The 14,638-nt window shown below is 45.0% G+C and overlaps 1 protein-coding gene across 3 annotated transcripts in view; it reads left to right on the top strand.

Moving 5' to 3' along the window:
* The window catches only part of SCN10A (sodium voltage-gated channel alpha subunit 10), an 88,165-nt gene extending 73,761 nt beyond the window's left edge, over positions 1–14,404 (top strand). For all 3 annotated transcript variants that reach the window (XM_055321282.1, XM_055321281.1, XM_055321280.1), the window contains 6 exons: positions 275–559; positions 1,275–1,328; positions 2,171–2,308; positions 4,669–4,773; positions 10,013–10,283; positions 13,039–14,404. In XM_055321282.1, the coding sequence (XP_055177257.1) occupies positions 275–559; positions 1,275–1,328; positions 2,171–2,308; positions 4,669–4,773; positions 10,013–10,283; positions 13,039–14,249 (2,064 nt within the window). In that variant the 3' untranslated portion in view covers positions 14,250–14,404. The remainder of the gene's footprint in view (positions 1–274; positions 560–1,274; positions 1,329–2,170; positions 2,309–4,668; positions 4,774–10,012; positions 10,284–13,038) is intronic.
* The last annotated feature ends 234 nt before the right edge of the window (positions 14,405–14,638 follow it).

Here is a 14,638-nt window from a genome sequence, read left to right as displayed (position 1 = left end):
CCTCTAAATGAGCATGTGTGTACTTGTAAGTTCATGCATCTCCTCAGGCCTGGGGAAAGACCCTAAAACCTACCCAGAATGAAATTTAGGAAGAAGATCTAAACCCATCTTCAGTTGCCCAGTGCCTCTCAATCTTCTGAGTCTGAATTATTGCCCTAATTAATCCACTTATCTTACTGCTTCCAAAGGCTACTGGCTCATGAAGCCAGTGTAAGTGTAGACAGAAGTGGGATCCAGCAAGAAGTGTTTCAGATCCTTTTGCATGTCTTCCCAGGTGGTTGTAGATGCCCTGGTGGGTGCCATCCCATCCATCATGAATGTCCTCCTCGTCTGCCTCATCTTCTGGCTCATCTTCAGCATCATGGGTGTGAACTTCTTTGCGGGGAAGTTTGGGCGATGCATCAACAAAACCAATGAATACTTTTCTCTTGTGCCTTTGTCTATTGTGAATAACATATCTGACTGTAAATATCAGAACCACACTGGCAGCTTCTTCTGGGTCAATGTGAAGGTCAACTTTGATAATGTTGCAATGGGTTACCTAGCACTTCTGCAGGTGGTAAGTCCTGAGATCAACCGTATCTCTTCCTTTGGCTACTTGATAATATGGAGGATCTGGGGTCTTCCAGAAGTTGCTATGTAGAGACTTAGCAAGGGGTAGCAATCAGTGTGACCTGAAGTCACCTCTCTATTCCTACAGACTAGCTTGAGGCTAAAGGGCCTTACCAACGAGTGCAATGTTACAGTGGTGCAATTAGACAAGCGTGGGCTCGCAGAATAGAATAAAGGGATGACCTGCAATGCAATTCTATCAGGTGATGACTTAGAATTCACTACTTGTACAAAATAGACATGATATAGCCTTCTGTCCAGTCTTCTACTGCAGATCCTCTCCTAGATGGTAATAAATTGTATTCCAGACCTATTATAATGATGGAAATTGCTGGTGGTGATGACAGACAAACACATTCACACTCCCATTCATTCATTCATTCATACTTGCCTTCATCTGCTTGTTCACTCAGTCCTCCATTCAATCAGGTGTTGATGCAGTTGCTTATACTTTTTTCATGCATCTCACTGTTCATGTATTTGTTCAACAAATAATCCCTGAGTAGCTGTGGTGTGCCAGGCAATGTGCTTAGCCCTGGCAGATATACGGAACTGCCTCCAGGGGGTCCATCCCTATATAAGAAAAACAGACAAGCGAACCAAAACAGAGTTCAGTGTAGACGATGTGCAGACACTGAGTAGCCTCTGCTCCTTGTTTCTAGGCAACCTTTAAAGGCTGGATGGACATAATGTATGCAGCTGTTGATGCCCGAGATGTGAGTCTCAGCCCACCGTGCCTATTGCCTTCCCCTTGGTGCATCCCACTCACATCAGTCTAGTTGAAATGGACTGAAGGTGGCCTTGATACCAGAAGAGGCAATCCCCCACAACAGCCTGTCCTTATCCTTCCCTGGAGCACTGTCCAGGTGGCCCTCTGTTGAATGTTTAAGCCAACCTCACCTGCTCTCCTACCAGGCACACTCCCCAGGCTTTTCAAGTTCTTCTTCTCACTACTAAGGAAAGTATCTTCAGGACTGTGTGTGAAAGCACATCCTGGGCAGAGGCAGGAGTGGGGTGGTGGCTAAAATAAGAGCACTGTAATGGCAGCTGGGTGGAAGAGATGGGTACTGCTGAGAAAAGACCCTTTGCTGCTGTGGCAGGCATTACTGATGCCCTGCCCCAGATCCCCTCAGCCACCTCGAGTTCACCCTTATGCTGTGCTTCTGATTCTCTGAGACTTGACTTTCTTCAATGCCTCAGAGCTTGCTCAGCAGCCCCTCCCCCAAGAGCAAGACATTGAGTGTCCACAGGGGCAACCCTCACAGATAAGTTTTGGGAGTCTGTAGATAAATGCTTCCCAATCCCTTAGAAATACTATTCTGAGATGTATTCTGCACAATTCATTGGAGAACCCCAACAGGATGGAGTGCCAGTTGCCCCCCAGTGAGAGCCTGCTTAACAATCTCCCCTTCTGCTTTTATTCTGCTTACCCTCCCCCTCCCTCTGTCCTGCTTCCTGACTCCCAAATAAACCACCCACCGACCCTAGTTCCTTGTCTCAGGGATGAACACAAACATACACCCACCTGCTCCCCATGCCTCACCTTGTCTGTTCACAGGTGAACTTGCAGCCCAAGTGGGAGGACAACGTGTACATGTACTTGTACTTTGTCATCTTCATCATTTTTGGCGGCTTCTTCACACTCAATCTCTTCGTTGGGGTCATAATTGACAACTTCAATCAACAGAAAAAAAAGATAAGTGGGGCTCAGGTGTTTCCATGAATCTTCCACTCCCTGTCCCCTGGCCTCATGACTAAAGCCAACACTACTCATAGCCCTCATGTCTGACTGGGGGTCCAATTTTGGCCTTTAACACCAACACCCACCTTTGCATCCTGACTATAGCCCTCACACTTTCCTGGTGTCCTGGGACTGCTGCTGGAAGAGCTGCATTTCCCTGTGTCAACAACATCCTCACTTCTGTCTGGGTCCCCTTCCTCTCTCTTAGAGTCCCCAGGTCTTCCCAGCTGGAAACAGGTGTGCTAGGTGTGTCCCAGGTGACCCTTGAGAAACATAAACAGGGAAAGAAAAGGCTCCAGCACCTGCTGCCTCTGTCTAGGGCTCTGATCCCCTGAAGCACTGAGTTGGGAGGCCTCAGCAAGGGCCAGGGCTCCAGTGTTGGCAAAATCCCAACCCTCCTGGGGATGGAGAGGAAGACCTTTGCCTCCATGGATGCTGACTCTGATGAATAGGAACCCAATCCCAGATAGCCTGTCATGTTTACACTAAAATATGAGGGCATTAAAGGTGTAAAATGCTTTATTGTTACCCTCTATTAATCTTTCATTTAATACCCCCCATTCCTTTGAAATAGATAAAGCACCACTTTAACTTATGTAAGCTGAGATCCACGGGGGGAGGGGGGAAGTGGGTCATATGGATAGGGTCACATAGCACAGCACTGAGAGTCCAGCATTGGTTTTGGTCTTATACAAACCTGGGCTTGCATTCCCAACTCAACCACTCACTAGTTCACTGACCCTGGCAGTTTTTAATAACTCTCTAAGCTTCAGCTTTCTCATCCATTCAATGGAGTTAATGATACCTATTCACAGGATTCTGGTGAGAGGAAAGTAAAAGCTGTATAAGAAACACCTAGTTTAGGGGCACCTGGGTGGCTCAGTCAGTTAAGTATCTGCCTTCAGCTCAAGTCATGACCCTGAAGTCCTGGGATCAAGCCTTGAATTGGGCTCCCTGCTCAGTGGGGGGTCTGCTTCTCCGCCTCCCTCTGATTCTCCCCTCTGCTCGTGCTGACACTCTCTCTTGTTCACTCTTTCTTGCTTTCTCTCTCTCTCAAATAAATAAATAAAACCTTAAAAAAAAAAAGAAGGAACACTTAGTTTAGGGCTGAGCTACTGACTATTATAATTCAGAATAAATGTCTAATAGCATAGGCTTCCCACTGTAGGAAGTCCTTGGCCAGAGTTCCGGGGATAAGAAGTGGGCAGCCCTTCTCTGCCCCACAGGGGCTCAGCAAGACACCTGTAAAGCAATGACCAATGTTATCAGCATCCTAGAGGTCTTTGAAGCCATTCAAGCAGTCTCTTCTCCCATTTTATAGATGAGGAAACTGAGGCCTTGACAGGGAACTGGCCATGTTCGGTGATAGAATGAGATAAGCCAGTGATGAAGTTGAGAGGGACTATATTTGCTGACTCCTTTCCCAGAATTTTCAGTGGGGCCCCATCCTGTGCTCCCAATCTTCTGCCCCTACCCCTGCCTCCAGCCCCTTTGAGATGTCTCTCCCTGGAAGCTCTCTGTGTCCACAGATTCTCTAAATCTCCTCTCAAATCCCAGAGATCTCACCCATTTCCCCAGCATTTGCAGTGAATAATTTATACAAATATGCTATGGAAATCGGAAGATTTCACATTATGCCAGGAAGCGAAAGCTGAGGGGTTGAATGAAGGAGGTCTCAAAGGTCCTCAAAGAAAACCCAAAACTAAGGGAAGAAGACATTTTCAATGGTGGAGATTCTGACACTGTAACAGCAGAGGGCAATGCAAATGGCAGGACCTTAAGAGAAGCAATCAAGAGTTCTGCAAGGACCCTTAGATAAGGCAGTAACTGTTCTTAGCTCCTCTTCTCCAGAAAAGGGTCAAGGGGCTGGATCCCAGGTTCTTTGATGCAGAACGCCCTGAAGGAACCTCTTGCCTCTGACAGGAACTGTGATTCCAGAAGCCTAGTTGAGTTGACTACAATGAGCAGGCTGGATTCAAGGCTCAGATCTAAACTGATAATTACCTTCTCTTTAGGGTCTCTCCCAAATTCTTCCCACCATCTGCCAAGTGGCACCTCTGGATTCCTGCAGAAGAGAAACAAACAGGCTTTATTCCAGAGACTCAGGAAGGGAGTCAGTTAGAGTTCAGTCCCACCCACTCTGTCACTGGTTGTGGCATCTGAGCAGGACACTGCTTGATTCTGGCCTTGACATGCCTTTCTTCAGAGACGGGAGAAGGTGGAGATGTTCTTCTTCTCCAGCATGCTTTGGTTTTGACATCTCTGGGAGTTCTTGTTCCTTTAATAACGGTGATGTGTATTATCCTCTCCTGTACTTAGGGGGCCAGGACATCTTCATGACAGAGGAGCAAAAGAAGTACTATAATGCCATGAAGAAGCTAGGCTCTAAGAAGCCCCAGAAGCCCATCCCACGGCCCCTGGTGAGCCCCAGAGCTTCTTTGCAGCAGAGTGTGTCTAGAAATTCAACGGATAGCCTATGCCTATGCTGGGTAGGGGTTGGCCAGTTCTCTTTGTGAAGGGGGATATCTGTGTTGCATTTGGGGATGAAGTAATAAGAATTCCTGGGCCCAAGGAATGAGAAGTCTAAAAGAAGCAACTCTGGTCTTCTGGAATGAATATATCTCCCACAGGTACTCCAAATAGACCTGTTTAGGGAAGTACTGAGTTCCCCAACCAGTTTAGGTTTCAATTACAGGATTGGAAGCAAGTTAGGCTAAATGATAGTAAAGGTGGTAAGAGCCCTGAAACAAAGTTTTTGTGTTGTTTTGCATCATGATCTAGATCGCAGTGAATCTCCAGCCTCACCCTACATTCCACACCATGGTTAGAGTAGACAGAGAGGAAATGGCCAAAAACCAAACCCTTGGGATCCTGACCCCAGTCATGGTCATGGTCAATAGGAATCAAAAGTTATCCCATTGCTGGGTTTAATGATTGACCAGAACTTAAAGCCGTACTCCACTCCACTTTGATTCCTTTATTCACAAAGACCCTTATTCCCCCATGAAATGCAACACGCAAACCATATATATTATCACCTAAGTTCTTCTGAGTCCTCCAACCAGAAGATGGAAAATGTCAAACCTCTAGTTGGCCTCTGTTGAGAATAGATGAACAGGTTTGGGAGTGGGAGTATTGCTATGTTGGAAATGTACAACAGAACCTCTTCCAAGAATTTCTGAGCCATCCACTCCAGTGAATAGTTTGCATCTTGTCACTTTAAGTAACCCTTCTGTGGTTAAAATGCAGTATCTGTGAAGAAAACTACAGGTGCTGTCTATGACACAATGCCATTAGCCCTTCCCCCAACCAGAGCGAAGTCTAAGGACCTGCAACAAAGGAACCAAACTTTCTCTGGAATTAGGGAGAATTCTGTTGGCCAAGGCATTAGGATTTCTAAATCAAGGAATGGGGTCTCCATAAGTTACTAAAAACTTCATGAGCAAATAGTCTTGAAAGCATTTATGGGAGAAAAAAAATGCCATGACCTTTGGATATTCTTTACTTGGAAACAATGATCATAAATGTATCACTATACTCAATTCTGATAAGAAGAGTTACAATGAGGAGGTGATAGGATGTTCAGACCTATGTAGGGGCAGAGATTTCCTTCCAAATTTCCTGTAAGATCAAGATAACTGAGGTTGAGTGAGCTTTAAGCTCAGGAAGTACCCCTCTGTCAACCAGTCCAATGGGCAGACAGGCTCAGAATTAAAAGATGTAGGTAAATAGCTAAGCCCCGCCAATCAGTATCAAGTCAGGGGAGGAGGATCCTAAGAATTGCAGAGAAGCAAACAGCTAACTCTTGCTGGCCTTCACAGGTGGCTGGAATGATGCTGAATGTACATTTGAACCAGACACTGAAGAGTCTGTGCTAGGGACATCCCTTAGCAAAATCATGACAATTGTTGGCAACTTGCTCTATGCACTGCTCAGTCTCTCTATAATATCTCAGCTACTCCCCTTTTATCAATCAATCTCACGGGCCACCATAGCTTTCTCCTCTCAAGGAGGACAATTTCATGAATAGGATGAGCTGTATTTCAAAAAAGGACTCTGGAGAGGACATTATCTTTAAAAAAAATTTTTTTTATTTAAAATCAATTTGCCAACATGTAGTATAACACCCAGTGCTCATCCTGTCAAGTGTCTTCCTTAGTGCCCATCACCCAGTCACCCATCTCCCCACCCTTCTCCCCTTCCACAACCCTTTGTTTGTTCTCAGAGTTAGGAGTCGCTCATGGTTTGTCTTCTCTCTAATTTTTCCCCACTCAGTTTCCCTCCTTTCTGTTGTAATCTCTTTCACTATTTCTTATATTCCACATATGAGTGAAACCATATGATGATCATCCTTCTCTGACTGACTTATTTCACTCAGCATTATACCCTCCAGTTCCACCCACGTCGAAGCAAATGGTGGGTACTTGGAGGACATTATCTTAATACGAAGGTAGGAACCTAATGTTGAAATTCCAGGTACTACAATAGGAGTGGAAATCAATGGTTGGGCAGAAAGACCTATGACAAAAATCACAATTTCTCCTATTTAAACCATAACAAAGACCCTCCAAAGTTGGCAATAAGGGAGGCCCTTCACATGGATAAGGGAAGTGAGACCTCACAGCCCAACTGTGTTTCTGAGGTTCATCATCCCTTTGGATGGGCAGCGATGTATTACTAATTATCAATACTGTCCTAGCTTTAATAGAGGAATATGGCTCTCTCCTTAATACTCTGTTCCAAGCACAGCCAACACTTTTTTCCCTTTGTTCCCCTTATCATAGCTGAGGTAAGGCTGGAACATTTCAATAAGACTTTGAAGTCTTAGAGGTCCCAAAGGGGAAACTAGCAGAGCAGGGCCCAAGCAAGGGCCCAAGCAGCAACTGCATATGGCTGCTCTCCAGGGCCCACAAGCTTGGCCCATCCTCACTCCTGGCTGGCATCCATATGGCAGGCAACATCTTGGCACCCACCACCCACTGGGACAAACCTGATCATCTGCCTTCCACAGAGTCCAGAGCCAAGAAAGAAACCCAAGCAAAAAGATAAATTGCCACTCCTACCTAAGATTCACCTTCCCAGATCCAGCTCTCTTTTACCTAGATTATTGGCACTAGAATGCTCACCTTCTTCCCTTAGTAGTTCCAATAGGTTGAACAGGTCAGATAAGCTGGGCATTGACACAGGAGTTCTGCCCCACTGGTGGATGGGTGCCATTTCACAACAGGGCCAACCTGGGATACACATACACACACACTCCCCCTCACCACTGGCAAAGCTCAAGTTCTAAATTTTATGCTGCATCCATAGCAAAGACTACAGCTTCCACAAAACTGGGAAATTTTATTCTATAACATTCCCTGCTATAAAGATTACTAAAAGCAGGTTTCACATACTTCACTTTATAGGGAAATAATAAGCTCTAGAATATCACATCATCAGTCACCCACTCTGTCTCTGAGAGCACTGAGGTTTGCAAAGGAGTGATCCCTGCCCACAGGTTAAGCCAAGAGCAGCCAGCAAGCTGCTCTATTCCCCAGCATCCAAATATCCAGGGAAAACTCAATGCCTATAACTTAGTAATATTGTCACCTGCTCTGTTTAATTAGAAGTTGTGTGGTCATTAAGAGGCCTTTGTGTTTTCCTCATTTTCAGTGATGAAATGGAAGTTGTTAGTGGCTCTTCAGTCTCCCTCCTACTCCAGAAAAGACACGGACCAGCAGTTATGCCCAAATACAGGCCCACTTGGGTCTGATTCTTTGCTCTACCCCCACCGTGAGCAACCTCTCCCATCAAGAAGCAGAAAGCAAGACCAAGCCCCTGTCACAGCCTTTCTCCCCTCTGTCTACCTTGCTGCTCTTGTGAGTTCCCTGATGGGACTCATGACAGGTTCCTCTCTGTCTCTACTCATGCAGAGCCCCGCATATAGTATACATTCAGTAATGTTGTATACAATAGAGTGGCCTTCAATTTGAGGTGTGGGTAATTCAGAGCTGTCCATTCTGTCATCCATTCATTCATCTATTTATTGGGCATCTATTGCATGCCAGGTACTCTTCAGACACTGAGGATAGAGCAGTGAGCAACACATACAACGTTTCTTCCCTCAAAGAGACTACAGTCCTGTGACATAGGAAAACAATTAGCAAAAAACCACACTACCAGTATACCAGTTCACTGGTTGGAGAGATTCCTAAGAGAGAGAATAAGGTAAAGAGCAAAGGGTGCCTAGGACTGAGCCTTGACATGCTCTAACATCTAAGGGCTGCATAAAGAAGACTCAAAAAAGAATAGCCAGAAAGGCAAGAAAAAAAAAAAAAAACAAGAAAGGAAGGCATGATAGAAACTAAGAAAGGAGAGTTCCAAGGTGGCAGGTGTGGAAAACAATGCCAAATGGATATCCTTGGACTTACATTCTGGAGGTCACTGGTGATCTTAACAAGAACCATCTCAGTGGCAGGATAGGGACAAAAGCCATGTTGGTGAAAGTTGAGTGAGTGGGAAACAGTGCTTGCACAAAATGCCTTTAAGAACTTAACTATGAGGGGGATCCCTGGGTGGCGCAGCGTTGGTGCCTGCCTTTGGCCCAGGGCGCGATCCTGGAGACCCAGGATCGAATCCCACATCGGGCTCCCGGTGCATGGAGCCTGCTTCTCCCTCTGCCTGTGTCTCTGCCTCTCTCTCTCTCTCTGTGACTATCATAAATAAATAAAAAATCTTAAAAAAAAAAAAGAACTTAGCTATGAGAGTAGGAGGAGAAGTAGGGTGGTAGCTAGAGGGAGATGTAAGGTTCAGGAAGATTTTTCTTTAAGCTAGGAACAGCTAGGTCTTTAGATATGTAGCTAAGGAACCAAGAGGTTACTACCAAAAGTGGGGAATCTGTCCAAAACCTCACTCCTCAGTAATGAAGCCAAGGGACCAGGAGGTTTGTAAGTGGCAGCCATGAAAAAGAGGTGAAGGTGGGCTACCTAGATGACAGGAGGAGCAAGATGCAGTAGAAGCAAAGGTCTGGATGTTAAAGTGAGAAACAAGAAGGACTCCAGGCCCTCCATCTTGTCCTGAGGTAACTGGAGTGGGGGGAAATGAGTGGCCACTGAGTTTGCAGTCTCGAACTCAAGCTATGCACGCACTATGGGAGCACAATGATAAATAAGACATGGCCCCATCCTCAAAGAGCTCACTGTCTAGTAGAGAAGAGAAGAAGCACACATGAAATGCTAGAACTCAAGACTGACTCTAAAGGCTGTGGGGGTGGGGGAGAAGAAACAGGCAATGTGGTGTGATGTGATTGGTGATTAAGGAGATCTCCTTGGAAGAGGTAGGGCTTAAGAAAAATGGATTATCAAAACTACTGGGATTTAGATAGCCCAGAGAGGGTATGGGAAGGGCTTGCAAATGGTCCACTGGCAAGGAAATAGTGCCTGGTGACTTTAAGGGGATGGGAAAAGCAACAAGGACTTGGATTGAAGCATTGAAGTAGAATCAACTAAGAATAAGATTTTGGAAGGAGTAAGGACAGGACTTGGCTTCTGTTTAGATGTGCTGTGAGGAGAATAAGAGACAGATTTTAGAAATCCATCGATGAAGAAGGCAGCCTCTCCAGATGTGTTATGTGTGTTGACCAGAAAGGCCCTGATGAACCATCTCTTCTTTTTTCAGAACAAGTACCAGGGCTTTGTCTTTGACATTGTGACCAAACAAGCTTTTGACATAGTCATCATGGTCCTCATCTGCCTCAACATGATCACTATGATGGTGGAGACTGATGAGCAGAGTGCAGAAAAGACAAAAATTCTTAACAAAATCAACCAGTTCTTTGTGGCTGTCTTTACGGGCGAGTGTGTCATGAAGATGTTTGCCTTGCGGCATTACTACTTCACCAATGGTTGGAATGTGTTTGACTTCATTGTTGTGGTCCTCTCCATTGGAAGTAAGTGGGCTTACAGGTTGTGGGGAAGCCCAGCCTCTGCTTGGGGTTGTTTGGGCTGTTTTTCTCAAAACTAAGAGGGTAATAAACAAACTTTTTCATATGCATTATATGTTAGAGGAGCCCAGTATTTGCTGCTTTCCAGGAGTAACAGATTTAAAATCCCCCTTGTCCTCTCAGTAAAATGGAGAGTTTCCATTGGGCTTCTCCAGGTGTTTTTAGGCACCAACCGTGTGCATAGCCCACTGCTTGAATTTTGGGGCTGATAGGGACAATCACTCCTCCAGAGAATATAAAATGATGGAGATTCCAGTGGGCTTTATCTTGATGGTCTTCAAAGAGAATGGTGGTATGATGTGAGGTGAGCCATTAAATACTTTCTGGGGAAAAAAAAAAGTGGTTGCCAGAAGAGTCAGGAAAGACTAAGTGTTCAAAGGAGATTCTTAAGTCAAGGATCTGGAATTAAATGTTTATATATTAAAAAATAAAATAAAAATAAAAAAATTAAAAATGTTTATATACTGTCAACTTAGGGAATGTGAGTGATAGAAAAGTCAAAGAATCAATGCCAAGAGATCAATGTTCTTAGGGCCTAGTCTGGGTGTTTGAATAATAGGTCCAGTATTTGGGGGCCAATGGGTATTCAGAGAAAACTCATAAGATCAGAAGTTAAAGTAGGGGATGGAGCCACCACAGTTTCGTGCTTGCTTGCTAACTTCTGAGAACTGGTCTAGGACTCTTGGATCTTCACAACAGCTCTCTGAAGGAGTATTATTTTCCTCATTTTATACATTTAAAACTGAGCCTTACAGGTTAAGAAAGTTATGCAAGGTCATACAGTTTGTGAAGGGCAGAGCTGAATTTAGACCAGGCTAATGTTCTTCTAACAAATTAGTTGCCTTCCACCAACAAAGAGAATGTCCTTAGCCTTCTTGTGGTTTAGGTGAAGTTTGGCCCTACAAATCCCAGTGCACCAGCTTTACTTTGCATTATAAATATATACTTAACTATTATATCATGACCTGCTTACTTTTCATGTCAGAGCATAGCTGTGGATTTAATTTTCCATTGATTTGCTGTCAAGAGCTAACAGCATCTAAATACAACTTGGCAGCACTTAATCAATCTCCCCACCCTGGTCCTGAAACACAGACTTGGGTTGTGTTTATTTGTTTGGGATGTTTATTTTTGTTTTCTATTTTGTTTTGTTTCCCTGTTGCTGCTGTTTCTTGTGGGAGGTTTGTTTTCTTTGCTTGCTTTCCAAAGTGAGAAACTCTAAAGGTCATTTTGACTTTAGAGAAAAGAGCTTGCTTATGTGACTTCCATATCAACGCTATAGAAATAAAATACACTCAAAGTACTCCATTCTGTGATGGGGACACCTTTACTACCAGTTCCTATGACCTACACAGCAACACCATCCACTGGTTAGAAATCAGTCATAGAGGCAGTTGGAAAACAAGTGAAAGAACCCACCTCTTCATCCTTCTGTCCTCCCTCTCCCCCATTACTCCTTCCCACCAGCAAGACATGTATTGAGTATCTAATTGTTACAAGTATGAAGACTCACTCTCCTTTGAACTATTATGTAGATTGGTTGGCTGGCAGGATCTTAGTAGATTATATAGACACATAACATACCTCATGCTTTGGAAAAATATCCCAGTTAAACTCGCTTGAAGAGAGGGGCTTTCATAAAGATTTTATAATATAATATTATCATGACTTCCCAAATCTCATCCCATTTCCTTCCTCCTTCCAACACAATATTGTGACCACCCATATTCATATGACAAAAGACAAGTAGGGGAAGAGGGTCAAGGGAACGCTGGCAAGGAGAGAGAGCTTGCCACCACACCCCTCACCATTTGTCCTGAGAGGTTTTGAATCCTGTCTTACCTAAAGGCCTCACCTAATCTTTCATGGTCTCAATAGGCATCGGCATCCCCAAGATCAAGCTTTACAAATCTTCCAATTAGATCATATAGCAAGATATATACATTCTTTATCTTTCCAACTTTGTTCATAGATGGAGGGGTGGGAGGGCCATAACTGACCCTAAACATGCCCATCTCCAGGCCCTAACATAGAGTTCAAACACAGCTGGAGATGGAAGAAACAAGTAAAAGCCATTATGCAGACAGCTGGGCATTCAAAGCCATTCTGCTTTAGCTGTCAGCAAGTTGCCCAACTCTTCAAACCCCTTTATAATTAATGCCAGGCTCTGTACAATTATCCACAGGACCATGTGCCAGGAACTGAGTCAATCTTCACAGTAGGAGATGGGGAGATGAATCACAGGGGATCCTGGCCTTCACAGAGCACCAAGAAAAGGTGGAGGAGAAGTCATGTCCCAAGACTGAATCCTCAGGGAAGAGTAGGGCCTGTGTCATAGAAACAGACAAGGACTGTGTACATGTGGAATATGGTGCAGTGGCTTCCAGTTAAACTAGGCTGCAGAAGATAGGGCTTTGGCCATGGAGGTTGACTAAGACGAAGACATTCCAAGAGGAGGGAAAGAAAGATAAGAACATGGTGAGAAGGGTGAGACTTACTTGACAGAGAAAAGATTTATGCAGTGAGCACGTACTGAGCCCCTACTTTATGCCAACCACTGTACAACACTCAGAGGGTCCTTGAATACAGATGCTCACATGGAGATCCATATAGAGTCGAGACGAGAGATTGTGATTGCAGCCAGCTTTGTCAGGGCTCATGCTTGCAAGTACTAATTAGATCATTTCCCTCTCTTCTAAAGGCCTGGTGTTTTCTGTAATACTTACGTCACTTGAAAATTACTTCTCTCCAACGCTCTTCCGAGTCATCCGCCTGGCCCGAATTGGCCGCATCCTCAGGCTTATACGAGCAGCCAAGGGAATCCGCACACTACTCTTTGCCCTTATGATGTCCTTGCCTGCCCTCTTCAACATAGGGCTTCTGCTCTTCCTTGTCATGTTCATCTACTCCATCTTCGGCATGGCTAGCTTCCCCCATGTAAGTTGGGAAGCTGGCATCGATGACATGTTCAACTTTCAGACCTTTGCCAACAGCATGCTGTGCCTCTTCCAGATCACCACGTCAGCTGGCTGGGATGGCCTCCTCAGCCCCATCCTCAACACGGGGCCCCCTTACTGTGACCCCAATCTGCCCAACAGCAATGGCTCCCGGGGGAACTGTGGGAGCCCAGCTGTGGGCATCCTCTTCTTCACCACGTACATCATCATCTCCTTCCTCATCGTGGTCAACATGTACATTGCAGTGATTCTGGAGAACTTCAATGTGGCCACACAGGAGAGCAGTGAACCTCTGAGTGAGGATGACTTCGACATGTTCTATGAGACCTGGGAGAAGTTTGACCCAGAGGCCACTCAGTTTATTACCTTTTCTGCCCTCTCAGACTTTGCAGACACCCTTTCTGGCCCCCTGAGAATCCCAAAACCCAATCAGAATATATTAATCCAGATGGACCTGCCCTTGGTCCCTGGAGATAAGATTCACTGTTTGGACATTCTTTTTGCATTCACTAAGAATGTTCTGGGAGAATCCGGAGAGTTGGATTCTCTGAAGGCGAATATTGAAGAGAAGTTTATGGCAACTAATGTCTCAAAAGCATCCTATGAACCAATAGCAACCACCCTCCGGTGGAAGCAGGAAGACATTTCAGCTACTGTCATTCAAAAGGCCTATCGGAGCTATGTGCTACACCGCTCCATGACAATTTCCAACCCCCCAGCTGTGCCCAGGGCAGAGGAGGCTGTGCCACCCCCAGATGAAGCTTTTGTTGAATTCATGGTAAATGAAAATTGTGCACTCCCAGACAAATCTGAAACTGCATCTGCCGCATCTTTCCCACCATCCTATGACAGTGTCACTAGAGGTCTTAGTGATCAAATCAACATGAGCACATCTAGCTCAATGCAGAATGAAGATGAAGGTACCAGTAAGAAAGTGACTGCTCCTGGGCCCTAGTGAGGACACTCTAGTATGGACCTAGTCAGTTCTGATGTGAACTTCTGCTCTGTGATAACTCTTTCCCACTATAGGTGCAACCAGCTACCACCTCACCAATGCATGCCACCAGTCACAGTATCAGAACTGGGCAAAGAATGCCGTTGGTGCCCACCTTTGGAGAAGCCCTCAAAATCAATAGGAGTCAGAAGCCAAGAGCATCTCCACTGTGACTACCCTTTTGAATTTCAGTATCAGATAATGTATCTCTTACTTTCCAGAAAATGTCCCTGGTCCTTTCATTTTAATTGTGACCAGAACTTATATTTACGGTGACAAACTTCTCAGGACCAGAATTTCCAAAGATATATGGTAAGGATGTTGCTGAAGGTCCAAGGTAGTCTTCTGTG

The sequence above is a fragment of the Nyctereutes procyonoides genome, unplaced genomic scaffold (assembly GCF_905146905.1).
Source record: "Nyctereutes procyonoides isolate TBG_1078 unplaced genomic scaffold, NYPRO_anot_genome, whole genome shotgun sequence".
Classification (NCBI taxonomy): domain Eukaryota; kingdom Metazoa; phylum Chordata; class Mammalia; order Carnivora; family Canidae; genus Nyctereutes; species Nyctereutes procyonoides.
This window is presented reverse-complemented; position numbering and strand designations above follow the sequence as displayed.